The following is a 15,540-nucleotide window of genomic DNA, read 5'->3' on the forward strand; positions in this document are numbered from 1 at the left end:
AACATTTACTCCTGTTATTTCTCCTAAGATATTTCTATTTTTTCAACCTTTTGTCAACATTGTGCTAACTTCCATGTATCTATGTCCCTCTAGTGCACTATCTCAGATGTATTTAACAGTTTAGTGGACAGTGTGTTCTCTCTAGTAGTGTCTTTTATGTTTGTTAGCTAAAGAGGTAATGAATTAAATAGCACTTTGCCAGAAAATAATTATTTTAATAGGTGTCATACAAAAAATAGAAAGACAATTTACATACTACTTACAGGGATTTCCAAATGAAATCAATAAATCTGTCGACCTTAATCAGTAAAACTGATTGCAATGCAGTAAACATGATCATTCTATCTATCTGTAAACAAAAAGGAACTGTTTTGTTTTGCATTTTGTTGTAGTGAAACTAGTAATACAGATAAAACAGTCATATCTGTGTCCATTTATTCATCTGTTGAAACTGAGGATATGGTGGATGTTGTCATGTGATTTTTTTTCATTACACTAAATTGAGTAATTGGCATGTAATGATACCTTTCATAAATTGATGTAGAATCATCACTTTTCATCAGTCAATTACATTTAATTTAATTGAAAAATATGATTCGTTTGTGTTCAGTTGTTGGTATTGTCTGGATTTTAGTCCTTGAGTCTTATTGCCTTGGAGGCCCAGCCCGACCTCTCCCTCTCCCAGGCCCAGGTTGAGGCCCCCTTGCGTTTGCAGGAGGCCCTCTTCTTGGCCCCGGGCCACGGGTCACCGGAGCTCTGGGGTTCGGGGCAGCCAGTGAAACCTCCTTTTGCAGATGAACTCCTTTCCTTGCTGCACCTGGCTTAATTTTGGGAGACTTGCCGCCCTTCTCGATTACAACATCTGAGAAGACAGATGGAGAGCAAAGAGTGAGCGGTGAGGATAGTCAGGGGTAAATTGGCTGATAGCATGTGCGATAGAGGAATATGCAGGTGTGTGTGTGTGTGTGTGTGTGTGCGTGTGTGTGTGTGTGTGTGTACCAGGTGGAGGTGGCTCTTCCTCAATGGGAGGTGGTGCCAGAGACTTGTTTGGCAGCAGGTCCTCCAAGTCTTTCATCACCTGATTAGTGCTGTCCTTGTTGTTCCTACGGTTCTTCTCCTCATCTCGAGCCTAATTCATCCACCAATACATGAGAATTCGATATTTTTTGGGGGGAAAGGGGAAAACAAGGGAAACAGAAATGTCATGGCAAGTAGGTGGTATTCACTAAGCAACGTATTTGAAATTTTTTTGAAACCATCCCCAAATTATCACAATAATTACCTCAAATGTATTGAAAATTAAGCAAACATTTTATAATAATAATAATCTGCTATTTTCCCATTAAGCAGTTGATAAATAGATGGTAATTTCTTTAATAAATTTCCAGGAAACTTCCAACTGGTTTCTGCTTAACTTCAGCTGATCATGCCATTTTAATTTCCAACTAGTTATTGTCTAACTTCCCCTTATCTCAATTTACTGTGCTGCAGAAGTTAGACAGAAACTAGTTAGAAACTAAACTGCAACAATTCACCCCAATTAAGGGGCCTGTGGAGGGGAAGTTAATCAGAAACTAGTTGGAAATTCAACTGCAACACCTCACTAAAATTCCATTGCCTGCTGAGGAAAAGTTAGACAGAAATTAGTTTGAAATGGCATGATCAGCAGAGGTTAAGTAGCAACCACTTGGAAGTTTCCTGGAAATTTAATTAAGAAACTACCTGCTATTTATTAACTATTTATTGGAAATTAGCAGAATTTTGTGTTGATTGTGGGGGTATTCTCAAAGAAATTTCAAATATGTTACTTGGTAATTATGATCTACTTACCATGAAATTTGCAGACCTGTAAAATAAAGCATTAGCCAATTAAGACAGAGCAAGAGAGCGCTCATACTGACCATTTGCATCTTCCTTTTAAGGTCCAGGTTTGCTTGTTGGTATCCTTTTGACACTGCATTCAGGTAGTAAATGGCCAACCTGTAAAACAAAGACACAAAACAACAGTTATGACCAGAGTCAGGCTTTTGGACACAAGGTAGTAGACATTACTGCCCTCCTAAGATTTATGTCTTTACTTTCTAGAATTAGACACACTGATTGTTTTTATAATTTTTTGTAATCAATATGTATGCATTTGTTCTACTTAAGGCCAAAACATAAGATAAAGTCACTATGTGTAGGATTTGAAAATGTCTGACTTTGGTGCCCCCCTGTGGTAGTATAAAAAAGACACAGTGGGAGACAACAATACAAACCACTAGGTCCAATACGCAGAGGCAAAATTTAAAAGCTTCTTTTTCCCTTCCTCTCCAGTAAAAGGGAAATATTTTCAGCTTTAAATGTTCTCTTCTTCAGCAGACAGCACTGTATTCAATTTGATATTTAAACGCTACTCACGCCATGAGGAGGACAGCAGGCATGATGAGTCCAGGGTTGGTGGCATATGTAAAAATGTTTCCTATGAAGGCTGGCAGGTCCTGTTCTATAGTCTCCATGATCACATCATACATCTTCTCCTGGCCACTGTGGGGGAAACATGGAACAAAAACAATACACTGTTTGTTATACTGTTTGTTATAAAAGGTGTCCAACTTGTAAATGTCATACAGTTTTAGATTGTGCTTGAGTGACCTGCCAAGGGACTGAAGGTGAAAAGTAGCTTTACACTAAAAAGTGACTCAATGGAGGTGTCTGCACCTGCAAAAAACACAGATGTGCTTGGAGCTAAATGCTCATGTTAGCATGCTAACATGCTCTAAATGGCACTGCTGACATGCTGTTGGTAAGATGTTTAGCAGGTATAACATTTACTTTGCCATGTTTACCATTAGTTTAGCGGTGAGGTGGCAACCAACAGAACATCCCTCGTCTCACCCTCCTTTCTAAAAGCATGAAAGGCTTTCTGTAGAGCCATTTTGTCTATTCTGGGCTACTGTAGAAACATGGCAGTGCAACATGGCGGACTCTGTGGAAGAGGACCTGCTCCCTCCTTAGATATAATAGGCCCATTCTAAGGCAACAAAAACACAACGACTCCTAGTTTTAGATGATTATACACAAATGAAAACATAATCATGAATAATATATTCCATTTCTGCAAATAGATCCCCCTTATTCCCCCGAAATCCCACAAACTCTGCTCCTCAATCATATTTCACTATCATGTAGTATCCTCTCTCCTACTGTGTGCAGCTCTTACTGACCTGAATGGGCCACAGTCGAAGGATGGCGACAAGGTCATGATGGTATAGACGACAGGCAACAGACTGAGAAACAGCACAAGCAGCAACAGGCCCATGTAGAAGTTGTTGGATCGTGAGGCCTTGAAAACTCGCTCATGAGGAACGTTACAGCACATCACTGCCCAGCACTGGTAGTACATCGAGGTCAGGAGACGCAGAACGTTAAGACCCACCAGACCTGGAGCGTAAAATGCTCCCATCCTGAGGAATACAGCAGGGTGAGCAACTGAATCAACCAACTGTCAACTAATCATTTATATAAATCTTCTGAGTTTTTGTGGTTTAATATGATTTGAATAAGTCAATGTCAACAGTGAAAGGAATAACAACACGCCACACTACTGGAGAAAAACAGTGTTAGACTGAGTATGTTTGAGGGGCAAAACAAATAAAAAGGGCACCCTAGTGGGCACTTTATCATGTTTTGTCCACTAGAAGGGCAGCCTAGAGGACACTTTATCGTGTTTTCTCCACTAGAAGGGCACCCTAGAGGGCACTTTTTCACATTTGATCCACTAGAAGGGCACCCTAGAGGACACTTTATCATGTTTTCTCCACTAGAAGGGCAGCCTAGAGGACACTTTATCATGTTTTCTCCATTAGAAGGGCACCCTAGCGGGCACTTTATGCTTTCTCCACTAAAAGGGCACCCTAGAGGGAACTTTATCATGTTTTCTTCACTAGAAGGGCACCCTAGTGGGCACTTTACCATGTTTCCTCGGCTGGAAAGGCACCCTAGCGGGCACTTTATGCTTTCTCCACTAAAAGGGCAGCCTAGAGGGAACTTTATCATGTTTTCTCCACTAGGAGGGCACCCTAGAGGGCACTTTATCATGTTTTCTCCACTAGAGGGGCACCCTAGAGGTCACTTTATCATGTTTTCTCCACTAGAAGGGCACCCTAGAGGACACTCTACTATGTTTTCTCCACTAGAAGGGCACCCTAGCGGGCACTTTATGCTTTCTCCACTAAAAGGGCACCCTAGAGGGAACTTTATCACGTTTTCTTCACTAGAAGGGCACCCTAGTGGGCACTTTACCATGTTTCCTCGACTGGAAAGGCACCCTAGCAGGCACTTTATGCTTTCTCCACTAAAAGGGCAGTCTAGAGGGAACTTTATCATGTTTTCTCCACTAGGAGGGCACCCTAGAGGGCACTTTATCATGTTTTCTTCACTAGAAGGGCACCCTAGTGGGCACTTTACCATGTTTCCTCGGCTGGAAAGGCACCCTAGCGGGCACTTTATGCTTTCTAAGCTAAAAGGGCAGCCTAGAGGGAATTTTATCATGTTTTCTCCACTAGGAGGGCACCCTAGAGGGCACTTTATCATGTTTTCTCCACTAGAGGGGCACCCTAGAGGTCACTTTATCATGTTTTCTCCACTAGAGGGGCACCCTAGAGGACACTCTACTATGTTTTCTCCTCTAGAAGGGCGCCCTAGAGGACACTTTATCACGTTTTCTCCACTAGAGGGGCACCCAAGAGGAAACTCTACTATGTTTTCTCCACTAGAGAGGCACCCTAGAGGACACTTTATCATGTTTTCTCCTCTAGAAGGGCACCCTAGCGGGCACTTTATCATGTTTTCTTCACTAGAAGGGCACCCTAGTGGGCACTTTACCATGTTTCTCAGCTGGAAGGGCACCCTAGCGGGCACTTTATGCTCTCTCCACTAAAAGGGCAGTCTAGAGGGAACTTTATCATGATTTCTCCACTAGGAGGGCACCCTAGAGGGCACTTTATCATGTTTTCTCCACTAGAGGGGCACCCTAGAGGTCACTTTATCATTTTTTCTCCACTAGAGGGGCACCCTAGAGGACACTCTACTATGTTTTCTCCACTAGAAGGGCACCCTAGAGGACACTTTATCACGTTTTCTCCACTAGAGGGGCACCCAAGAGGAGACTCTACTATGTTTTCTCAGCTGGAAGGGCACCCTAGCGGGCACTTTATCATGTTTTCTCCACTAGAAGGGCACCCTAGTGGGCACTTTACCATGTTTTCTCAGCTGGAAGGGCACCCTAGCGGGCACTTTATGCTTTCTCCACTAAAAAAGGGCAGCCTAGAGGGAACTTTATCACGTTTTCTCCACTAGGAGGGCACCCTAGAGGGCACTTTATCATGTTTTCTCCACTAGAGGGGCACCCTAGAGGTCACTTTATCATGTTTTCTCCTCTAGAAGGGCACCCTAGAGGACACTTTATCACGTTTTCTCCACTAGAGGGGCACCCAAGAGGAGACTCTACTATGTTTTCTCCACTAGAAGGGCACCCTAGAGGACACTTTATCATGTTTTCTCCTCTAGAAGGGCACCCTAGCAGGCACTTTATGCTTTCTCCACTAAAAGGGCACCCTAGAGGACACTTTATCATGTTTTCTCCTCTAGAAGGGCACCCTAGCGGGCACTTTATGCTTTCTCCATTAAAAGGGCACCCTAGTGGGCACTTTATCATGTTTTCTCCACTAGAAGGGCACCCTAGAGGACACTTTATCATGTTTTCTTAACTAGAAGGGCACCCTAGTGGGCACTTTACCATGTTTCTCAGCTGGAAGGGCACCCTAGCAGGCACTTTATGCTTTCTCCACTAAAAGGGCAGCCTAGAGGGAACTTTATCACATTTTCTCCACTAGGAGGGCACCCTAGATGGCACTTTATCATGTTTTCTCCACTAGTGGGGCACCCTAGAGGTCACTTTATCACATTTTCTCCACTAGAGGGGCACCCAAGAGGACACTCTACTATGTTTTCTCCGCTAGAAGGGCACCCCAGAGGACACTTTATCACATTTTCTCCACTAGAAGGGCATCCTAGAGGGAACGTTATCACGTTTTCTCCACGAGAAGGGCACCCTAGAGGACACTTTATCATGTTTTCTCCACTAGTGGGGCACCCTAGAGAGAACTTTATCATGTTTTCTCCACTGGAAGGGCACACCAGATGGCTCTTTATCATGTTTAACTACCATAGGGGCATCCAAGAGTGCACTTTCGCAGTGTTTTTTCGAACAAGGGAAATGGGGGCACCAGTCGACAACAAGGAAACATAAGCTCATAAGCTCCAGAGAAAGAGATAGAAAACAAATAAATGAAGATGTGAAGTACTTCACCATATCATTCCTTGATTAAAGATGAGCCCGAGCACATTCCCACTGATGTCAAACTCTCCATATGAAGGCTGGAATCAACACAACAACATGATTAGCATGCACACCTGAATAAATAAAAACCAGGCCATACACTTAACTCTTCCCCCTCTCTCTACCTCTATCTCTCTCTCTCTGTGTAATTAAGATCTCAGTGCAGTGTCCTGTTTCACTCAATGTTAGGGATCAGCTGTCTTGCCAGATGTCATTGTGTGGTATCAGGTTGACTTGGACCCACTATGACCAGTGCTGTACTCACACAGTGTTCAATAGTACCTGAATGACATAGTATAGTATAGTATAGTATACAATGATGTCATAAAGACAAATGATACACCCACTTGAAATTTAGTCACAACACTTAAGTTAAAAAAGGCACAACTGTCACACCTTATTTTATGTAACATGGTTTACAGCACGGGACATAAGACGTGTAATGTCAAAAGAGTTAAAAGAAAACATAATTAATTCATTACTTAATTTGACCAACCAACCAAAAACAAACCCACGTCATGTACATGGAAACAGACACCGTGAGTACTCACAAATCCAGCCTCCAGGTCCCAGCACCAGCAGTAGTTCAGGAAGCGCACAATGACAGCTCGCACAAAGTCACCAACCAGGATGGTCAAATAAGTCACTTGAATGTCCGACACAATCAGCTTCACAAATTCCTGTAACAAGGAAAGAAGGATCCAAGGAAAAGGATTAAAACCTAACACAGACTCAAGCAGGGAAATCAGACATTTAGCTTCTTCTGCTTGATTAAGTAGAGGAAGGATGCTGCAAACAGACTAAAAACTGTGACCACTGCAGCTACTACTGTGTATAGTATGATACTACTGACTATTCCCACTGCAGTCTCCCAGCAGGGTCCTCTGATGACGTCAGCTGGGTGCTCAGCTGGTGGCGGCACATCTGTTGTGTTGAAGAAGGAGCTGTAGTTGGCATGGTACTGATTATAAGTCCATTCAGTGGCATTTTTGATTGACTTCTCACTCTCCAGCTAAAGAATAGAAAACGCATCATAACATAAAGTCAAGGCAAGTCAGACTTTATTTATTTAACTCAGTTCACACGGAGAAATATATACTTTAAGGGATGGTTTTAAAGGAACAGTTCTACATTTTTAAGACATACTATATACTTAGGTCTAAGGTTAAGGCGAGAAGGCTGCCATTGACCACAGTTCAAGACTGTATAGCTGCACCACTGGATGATTTTAGGGAATCTTCTGGAGAATTTCCAGTCGTGTTTTTGGCGACAACAGCAGATATTTCAGGCCAAAATAAAATCTTTTCCTCATCTTAACCAAGTGTTTTTTGTGCCGAAACCTAACCAGACCATAAGTACAAGGTTGTCATGACATAAAATAGAAAATTGATCCTGAAGAAACATAAGCCGCTTAAAGAAATGTAAGGTTTCAACATATCCATGGTTTGCAGGAAATGGTTATTGAACATTTAATCTGGTGAATTGTTTGGAAACAAACATATACAGGTATATCTTTCATACCTTGGCAGTAACCTCGTCAAACAGGGCGAAGAGGAAGGTGTAAAGATTTCCAAGGAAAAGGGCAAAGATTCGTCCCAGCTGCCACTTGAGGGCGATACGAGGGTGATAATTTTCTAATTCTGCGATGGTTTCAAACAGAGGAGGACACACCAGCCCCAGCAGAGACATCACAAACTCCACCTGATTGAACAATAGAAGGGGGTTGGCTAATTTTTAAGTCCCAACACTGCAGCTCAAAATCTCCTTGTGTTCTCTATAAAGATAAACAGAAAGATCATTGTTGAAGTGTAAAAGGTAACGAAATATCAAAATGTCAACCTGCCTCGTTCTTTTCAAACCATGAGAGATTTTGATTATCCGTCTTTGCAAACTCCTGAGAACGTTTCACCACAAAGTAGATGAGGTACCCGCTGCCTCCAAGGCAAGAGATGATCATAAAGTTTGCCAGAACCCTGAGGAACCGCCGCAGATGGATGTTCTCATCTTTCTGGTTCTCCTGTTCATCCACGATGGATTCCTACAGTGGGGAAATTTAATCCATTGAATTAAAGTTACAATGACTTGATACTTGACACTTTTTGACACGTGCACACTGCAAACTCTTTAAACTAAAACATTTCTTGTAAATGCATTGTATCATGGTCTGTGAAGGCTGCTGTTGGTGAGGAATTGGACACCTGCTAACCTTAAAACTGGTTGTAATGGAGGCATATTTATTGTCTGCAGTCTCAGGGTTTCCTATCAGGTAGTCCCAGCTGGTGAACATCTTCCAGCTGAAGGTGAAATCTCCCTCCTCCGCCCCATCTCCTCCTTCATTTGCATTACGAGCCATCCTGAGAAGAGAAAAAGACCAGAAAGAAGAGATAAAAAACACCCAAACATCTCAATCTATATACATGTACATCTGTTAATCTGCCTTACGTTCGTATGACAACCATCAGGCTGTATCCAAAGATGCCAACGCCCACCAGCAGGTAAGACAGGGGGAGTCTGAACTGCAGCAACCCGATCGTTCGCTCGTGGTCATAGTAGCCGTAGAACAAAAAGGAGTACTTGCAGTATCCCTGTTGATGAGGTATTCAAAGATATATTCAGACTAAAAGTACAGATATAACACTATGCCAGCATGTCCACAATGACAACGCAAACCTGCAGACAGGAAGAATTTATGTTTACAGATGATGGGAATATCATTAGTATTAGACCAAAGTATTTGTCAAGGTTTTGAGATTTAGTTGTTTTCTGTTTTCCTCATGTATCTTGTTGGGATTTACACTTCCTGTCTTTGTGTTTTTTCCCACCTTTTCTGATTCATCTATTAGTCTTCCCTGCCTAGTGTTTTTACGTCGTGTTTATCTCTCTCTCCTTGTGTGCTTGTGTTATCCTGGTTTGTTCATTTAGTTTTTTGCTATTGGTTTTGGTTTTGTTTTGGTCTTGGTTCTTGCTTTTGTCGTCAGCTTTTTATTTCCTTCCTTTTGTTTTGTGGATTCAGCTTTATGTTAATAAAGCCTGCTTTTTGTTATGTCTTCATGAATACATTAAGGTACGTGTGCACAGTATCCAGTGTTTCCACACTTCCCATTCATTGTCTATGTGGGAAGCCGTGCAATGCATTCTGGTAGCGGTGCATGGTGTTTCAAGAGATGGGCATTGGGTTTGTCCGCCCCTCATTTGCATAAAGTTGAAATCTAGCTGCTTCGTGCAATGCAGGGGCATCCGGGATGACGCAACACCTCTGGAAACTGCATGGCTAATTTCTCGCCTAAAATGTCTTCTGAAACACATTTAGCTGAGCTATTTTTGTAATATTAGAGAAAGTTTCCAAACGAGCCGTGTTGGTCCAGTTGGAAACCCTGGAGCAGCGGCCCAGGAGTAGCATTCGTCCAGTCAGGTGCTTTTGGCGTGGGTTGCCAGAGGGTGCAGTCTGTCTTGGTTAAGTGTGCATATGTAGTACATATGTAAATATCATCCACCTATCACATTTACATCCTATTATAATAAGTAAATCGATAAATAAAGCTCCGATCCTTACTCCAAACTCAAAGAGCACAGAGTAGTCCATGGCGGTGGGCTGCTCCTCTCGAGGCACAGTTTTTCTGGGAATGGAGCCATAGGGAAGACCCATAAGAATCTGAACATAGAGGAGAGAGACGGAGGTGAGGAGGCATTACATTATGTTTTACCTGATAACATGTATTATGAGAGAGGCTGTACCTCAGGCAGCATCACCAGGCCAAACATGAACCCAAACAGGACCAGATTCAGACCGTACATCCACCTCAGAAAAATAAAGTAGGATGCCACCGATGATCCAAAATGACCTGAGAATAGAAATGTAGTGACAGGTTTTTAGAAACAGTACATTTGTGGCTCAGTGATTATTTCTGATAATGTCACAGCGGTACCAACTTTCTACTTCCTTTATCTTCCTCTCCCAGGGGATACAGGCTGTTTTGAAGTTTTCAAAGTCACGTTTAAACTTGATTAGTTTCTGAAATGTAAAGTTTAAAGTGGTTATTTCCACAATATCACCCTCAATATAAAGTTTGTATTGTTCTAGATTTAAATGTTTGAAAATGAGCAGATTACCTTCGACATCATGACTTTGAATGCGTACAGCTTGCGGCCTCTTCCTTTCCCAAGAGCTCCTTCAAATTTTTCAACAAACTCTTGGGCCTCTCTGTCGGACCAGTCAGAAAATGACAATCAAGTAAGCGACAATTGATCCAATGATCCTAAACCTAAGCCTATGAATAAATTAGTTAGTGGTAGCAGGATGTAGAGAAGACAGGTTTGGGATGCCTGTCTGATTGATGGTACATTGTATGTGGTAAGAACATCGGGAGGAAGTCTTGGCAAGCAGCAGGTCAGTCGGCCACAACAACATGCATTAAATAGTGTCAAGCTCATGAAAAAGTCAAGAAAGCTCACCTATCAGGTTGCCTTGCTTACACTGATCTGTACATAAAGAAACATACACACAGAGTACACACACACTACACAACCCCCAGCTTTGGTTCTGGCAAGGCAGCTAATACTGTTTACAGTCTTATCACACAGAGGAAGATGGGTAACAGGCTGAAATGTAGCCAGTCTCTGTCCAGTCCAGTTACTGCTGCTGTGTGTTTTTCTGAGATTATCATTATCATGTGTCTACGGAGCATCTCACAAAGGGGAGAATATAAATAAATATAAAATAAAATTGTGAATGTGGGAGAGCAGATTTCTGCCTGGATCTTATTAGTTTCAGGGGGCTGAAAGGCTGCGATTTTATGTTGAGTGCTTTCACTCTGTGCAGAATTAAGTTTATCTGAGAGAATGTGCACACATGTCCAATTTCCTTTAAAAAAGGATTGATTTGATTTGAAATATCTCCTTAAACAAATCTACTTAGTGTTTGTCCAGAGCAATTTTGACTTTGTGAAGTTTACAGCACTGATAAAGAGAAGTACCAAGCAGCTAAAGTAGCGATGAAACAAGTTTTAATAAATGCATGATCAACATCACATGTACATGACATGAGTGATGGCATGAAGGAAAGTGCTCGTAAGAAAGAACAAAAAACAAATCAGAAACGAGCAAAATAACAGCAACAACAAAAAATAAGCATGAAGCAACAACCAGAAAAAACAGAAATCACGATCAGGCAGAGGATGTGAGGATGTAAGTTAAAGTTGGCCACTGTTTTGGCTTTTTGTTTTTACTTGAGCACCACGAGTCTCCTCTTCATGCGCCACGGTTGGTTCCTTAATGTAGCGAGCACTTTCTTCTTCTCCTCTACCTGTTCCTTCAGGGCCTCCATCTCTCCCTCTGACAGCGATTCTTCAGAGTCAGAGTCAGAGGACGAGCTGATAAAGGGAAAGACGTGTCACGTTCCAGGACTTTGACAAGGCGCTGTAGAAGCTAAATCTAAACCTCAGACACCAACATCAGTGCAACTCAATGAATGTCAAGTCTTTAAAAGGCATCCTGGGTTGGTCCTGTGTTTCTGCCTTTATTGTCAATCTGCTGTTTCACTATGAAGCTCCAGAAATGTTTTGTGGACTACAAAACTTCACCCGACCTTCCATTAGCATGGGCAAGTTGATACTGACTGAATTTTCATTTTTGGGTGAACTTATGCTTTAATTTATGACCAAATACCTGTCTCAACTTTGCTTTGTGTTTAGTGCTGCATGTTAACATGATGACATTAGCATTTAGCTCCCTAGTTTGTACTACTTCTGAAGGCAAAAGCATTTAAAGTCATTGTGAGGGCACACAAACCCTGCTTTCTTCCTCAACTCCGCAAAGCTGGACAATCACTGTGGGTTTGAATTTCAGATGCTCATTTTCAGAAAGATACAGAAATAGTCGGACACATGTTCCCCGCCATCAAATTTGGGCAGTTAACTTTTCTGCAAATCAGGGATGCGTGCAAAATTTGTATGCCCCTTTTCGACAACACATGCCATATCACGTTCTAGTTACATGTATATAACTACTTTCATGGCAAGAGGTGGTGAGAACGGTGGTGGTGGAGTTGCATCTTGGGATCAAGGCTGCCAAGGCAGTGACTGCAGTTCAAGACTGCGTTTCAACATTGCCGACATTGATTCTCTGTACTATTTGACCATCAAGCGGTTCTGATGGAGCACACTGGCAGCTCAAGTGTATTGTTTTTTTCAAGTTATTGTGTCTATTTTGTTGTAGATTGTGTCTCTTGTTATTTTTTGAGTTTTACACATTTTTTTCCATCATTTTTTTTTTCATGTGTTGGTGTCTGCCACAGTTTTTCATAGTGCCACAGGGGGTGCCAAAGTAAGACAATTGCAAATCAAACACAGGGTAGCTTTAAATCCAGTTCCAAAACTTACAGGTTGCAATTTAAAGTTGCAAGTTAAAGATGAAGATGAGGGATGAGGTATTTTGAAAGGTTGTTCACAAATTAAGTGATTATATTATAAGTTGAATGGGTGAACTGGTTGATGATTAAAAGCTTCTTTCTTGACACTGGATAGTCTGATCTGTTAGTTAGCAGCTTTTTAAAATGCAGCCAACTACCAAACACTCCCAATGAAACAGTAGCATGACGTGTGTCACAGGATGATTTGTCCTGTTGCCTGTGCAGTCCATAATTAATGAACAAATGAGATAACACCATCCATTACATCAGCCTAAAATATTGTTGACCATAACTGACTTTTTTTTGCCATTTGTAAACAGTCAGTTGGATGATGGTATCATGTTTTCTGGTGCTTAGAAGCTCAAACTCACACAAAAATACAAAAAAACCACCTAGTCCAATAAAAGTATTGATGCTATACATGTAGTTGTTGATGCATCAATACCATCATTAAATGTTTCTCATTAACTTTTCTGTGTACATTATTGCTTATATACTGCTATACCAGATATACTGTAAATGAGAAATATTCAGGGAAATCAGTGTGTATTCTGTGCTTTAATAATATTAGCATAATATGAACACTGTTAATGCTTCAACTCCCTGAATATTTGCCACACAGCTTCATAACAGAGTCTGTCAGGGGTCTGAATGGAGAAAGCCCATATGGGTGTGTGGAGCATGCAGGTAGGTGAGAGACTCTCAGAGAATACTGCACCTGCTCAACTTCCCATTCTTCTTTTTCTTTTCCTTTTCACCACCTTTGTTCTTCATCCCTTCTTTCCCTTTACCATTCACCTTCTTCTCTTTATTCTGCTCCTCTTTCTCCTGTTTGGACACGGTCTTCCCTCGTTTTTTCCCTTTCCGTCGGTCGTCCTCGCTCACCTCATCGCTCTCCTCCTTCGCAGCTTTCCTCCTGGAAGCTTTTGAGCTTTTGCTTTTCACACTGCGGTTGTCCTCCTCTTCATCTTCATCGCTGTCCCGGGGTTTGGCCTTCTTCTTCCTTCCTCTTTTCCTCGGTGACTCATCCTCGTCCTCCTCTTCCTCCTCGTCATCACTGACCGGTTTGGCTTTACGCTGTGGTTTGGCTCTTCTGTTTTTAGCTCTCCTCCTGGCTTCCTCTGGGACACACATACAGTATGTACATTTTTAGATACGTAGCAGAAACATTCATCCTTCAAGTGGTGCAACAGAAATATTACATACAATTTTCTCCCCTGTTCAGCTGCACAATATAAACAAGGCTAAGAAAATAGGCTCACATCAGCAAGGTACAATCAACACACAAACAAGCTAACAAACTAGCATGTACAAGTTTTGCCACTATAGTCATTTCACAGCAGACGATCTCTACACCAGGGATCCTGAGGTGGCAACGTTTGATTGACAGCTCATTTGAGCAGATATTAGCTTCTATGCCCACCTTAGCCCTACAACAGCCAATCAGTGAATGTGTAAAAAAAGTGACCCACTTTCTGTTCTCCTTCTTCTCTCCTAAGCCACTTACATGCCAGCCTTCAGGTGACTGATGCATCATGAAGCCAATGAGATTTCAAATCCAGTAATACACGGTTTATATCAGTTTTTAAAGCCCTAGACTTAGAAATTATGCACGTTTATGTGGTTTTACGCGTTTTGCTCTTTGAATAGTTTTTGCCCCTGTTACTCACAGGGGTTGAGTGTTCATTTTCAGGGATATTGCTAAGTTGAACTTGGACCAAGTAAGAATATATGATGTGCATCCATTGTGTTTTCCAGCTAATAGGAGCAGTTACAGGCCATCTGCAGGCTTATTTTTGGATAAAAAAAATTTAGGCAAGAAAGGTTCATCAACAGCTGTGAATTGACTTTGAGCTTGACTGGGATGGCTGGAAATCAAAGAGAAGATAAACACAACAAGAATCCTCTGAAATCATTCCAGACAGATTCTTTGAAAGAAAAGTTTTGAATCAAAGAAAAGCGATAGAACGGGGGAAAATAAGCATTAATTAATGCTTTCTTGATACAATAATTTGGCCATCACACCATAACAAATCTTCAAGATGCCCAATTGAAATGTTTCCTGATGAAAAGCAAACAAAAAGTGTTCCTGGTGACTCACCTTCACTCCCACTGTCCGACGCAACATCCACCTCCATCCCAACTATGAACGTGTAAAAAAATACACATAGATTAAGGAATAAATCGCAAATAGATATTTATCACCTATGAATGAATGTAGAAGGTGAAAGCCAAAAATGAATTGTAAGAAACAAATAAACTTTGTTTAGACGTATTTTCAGCAAAATAGCATAAAAAAACATCTTCTCACCATCATCGATCTTAATTATAGTATCGTTTTTCCTCTTTGGAGGCATTTTCTGCTTCTTCTTTAGTTGTTTCTATCCTCCTTTTCTCCAGTTAGTCCTCCTCTTCTCTCTTCTGCCTCCTCTCCAGCCATGAGTTACTCAAGTGTGAGCAGCTGACACACTTGTGAAGGTCCTGTGTCAAAAAGCCAGGATACACACGCAAACACACACACACACACACAAACACACACACACACGCCGAAACAGGTGTGTCTTTGTTTAGGCTGCTCAAAGACTGGACTCCTTGACAACCATCAAAGACACACAGTCCACCGGATGATAATCAGGAGAGAACAAAATCCGTCAGACAATGGACTTGTCACTCAAAATGCTAATTAACATTTGAGTGAAGCAACAAGAGCTTGTATAAAGTCAACATGCTTTAATCCACACGTTTATTCAGA

The 15,540-nt window shown here is 41.7% G+C and overlaps 1 protein-coding gene across 1 annotated transcript; it reads right to left on the bottom strand.

The window, feature by feature from the left end:
• Positions 1-644: 644 nt before the first annotated feature.
• Positions 645-15,145, bottom strand: tmc2b (transmembrane channel-like 2b). Its single transcript, XM_073466602.1, has 20 exons — positions 15,100-15,145; positions 14,890-14,931; positions 13,507-13,909; positions 11,608-11,751; positions 10,493-10,583; positions 10,313-10,394; positions 10,118-10,224; positions 9,936-10,034; positions 8,825-8,967; positions 8,589-8,736; positions 8,226-8,420; positions 7,904-8,083; positions 7,236-7,394; positions 6,934-7,062; positions 6,353-6,420; positions 3,207-3,446; positions 2,401-2,526; positions 1,902-1,980; positions 1,000-1,129; positions 645-862 (listed from the first exon to the last, which is right to left on the bottom strand). The coding sequence occupies exons 1-20, from the start codon at positions 15,143-15,145 to the stop codon at positions 645-647; spliced, it is 2,829 nt and encodes a 942-aa protein (XP_073322703.1).
• Between the last annotated feature and the right edge of the window lie 395 nt (positions 15,146-15,540).

The sequence above is a fragment of the Pagrus major genome, chromosome 5 (assembly GCF_040436345.1).
Source record: "Pagrus major chromosome 5, Pma_NU_1.0".
NCBI lineage: Eukaryota > Metazoa > Chordata > Actinopteri > Spariformes > Sparidae > Pagrus > Pagrus major.

Coding starts and splice junctions, on each gene's coding strand:
- tmc2b (XM_073466602.1), bottom strand. CDS start 15,145: ATGCCTCCAAAGAGGAAAAACGATACTATAATTAAGATCGATGATG. Junction 8,421..8,588: donor CCATTACAACCAGTTTTAAG/GTTAGCAGGTGT, acceptor TCCCCACTGTAG/GAATCCATCGTGGATGAACA. Junction 3,447..6,352: donor TTTAATCAAGGAATGATATG/GTGAAGTACTTC, acceptor TGTATTCCTCAG/GATGGGAGCATTTTACGCTC.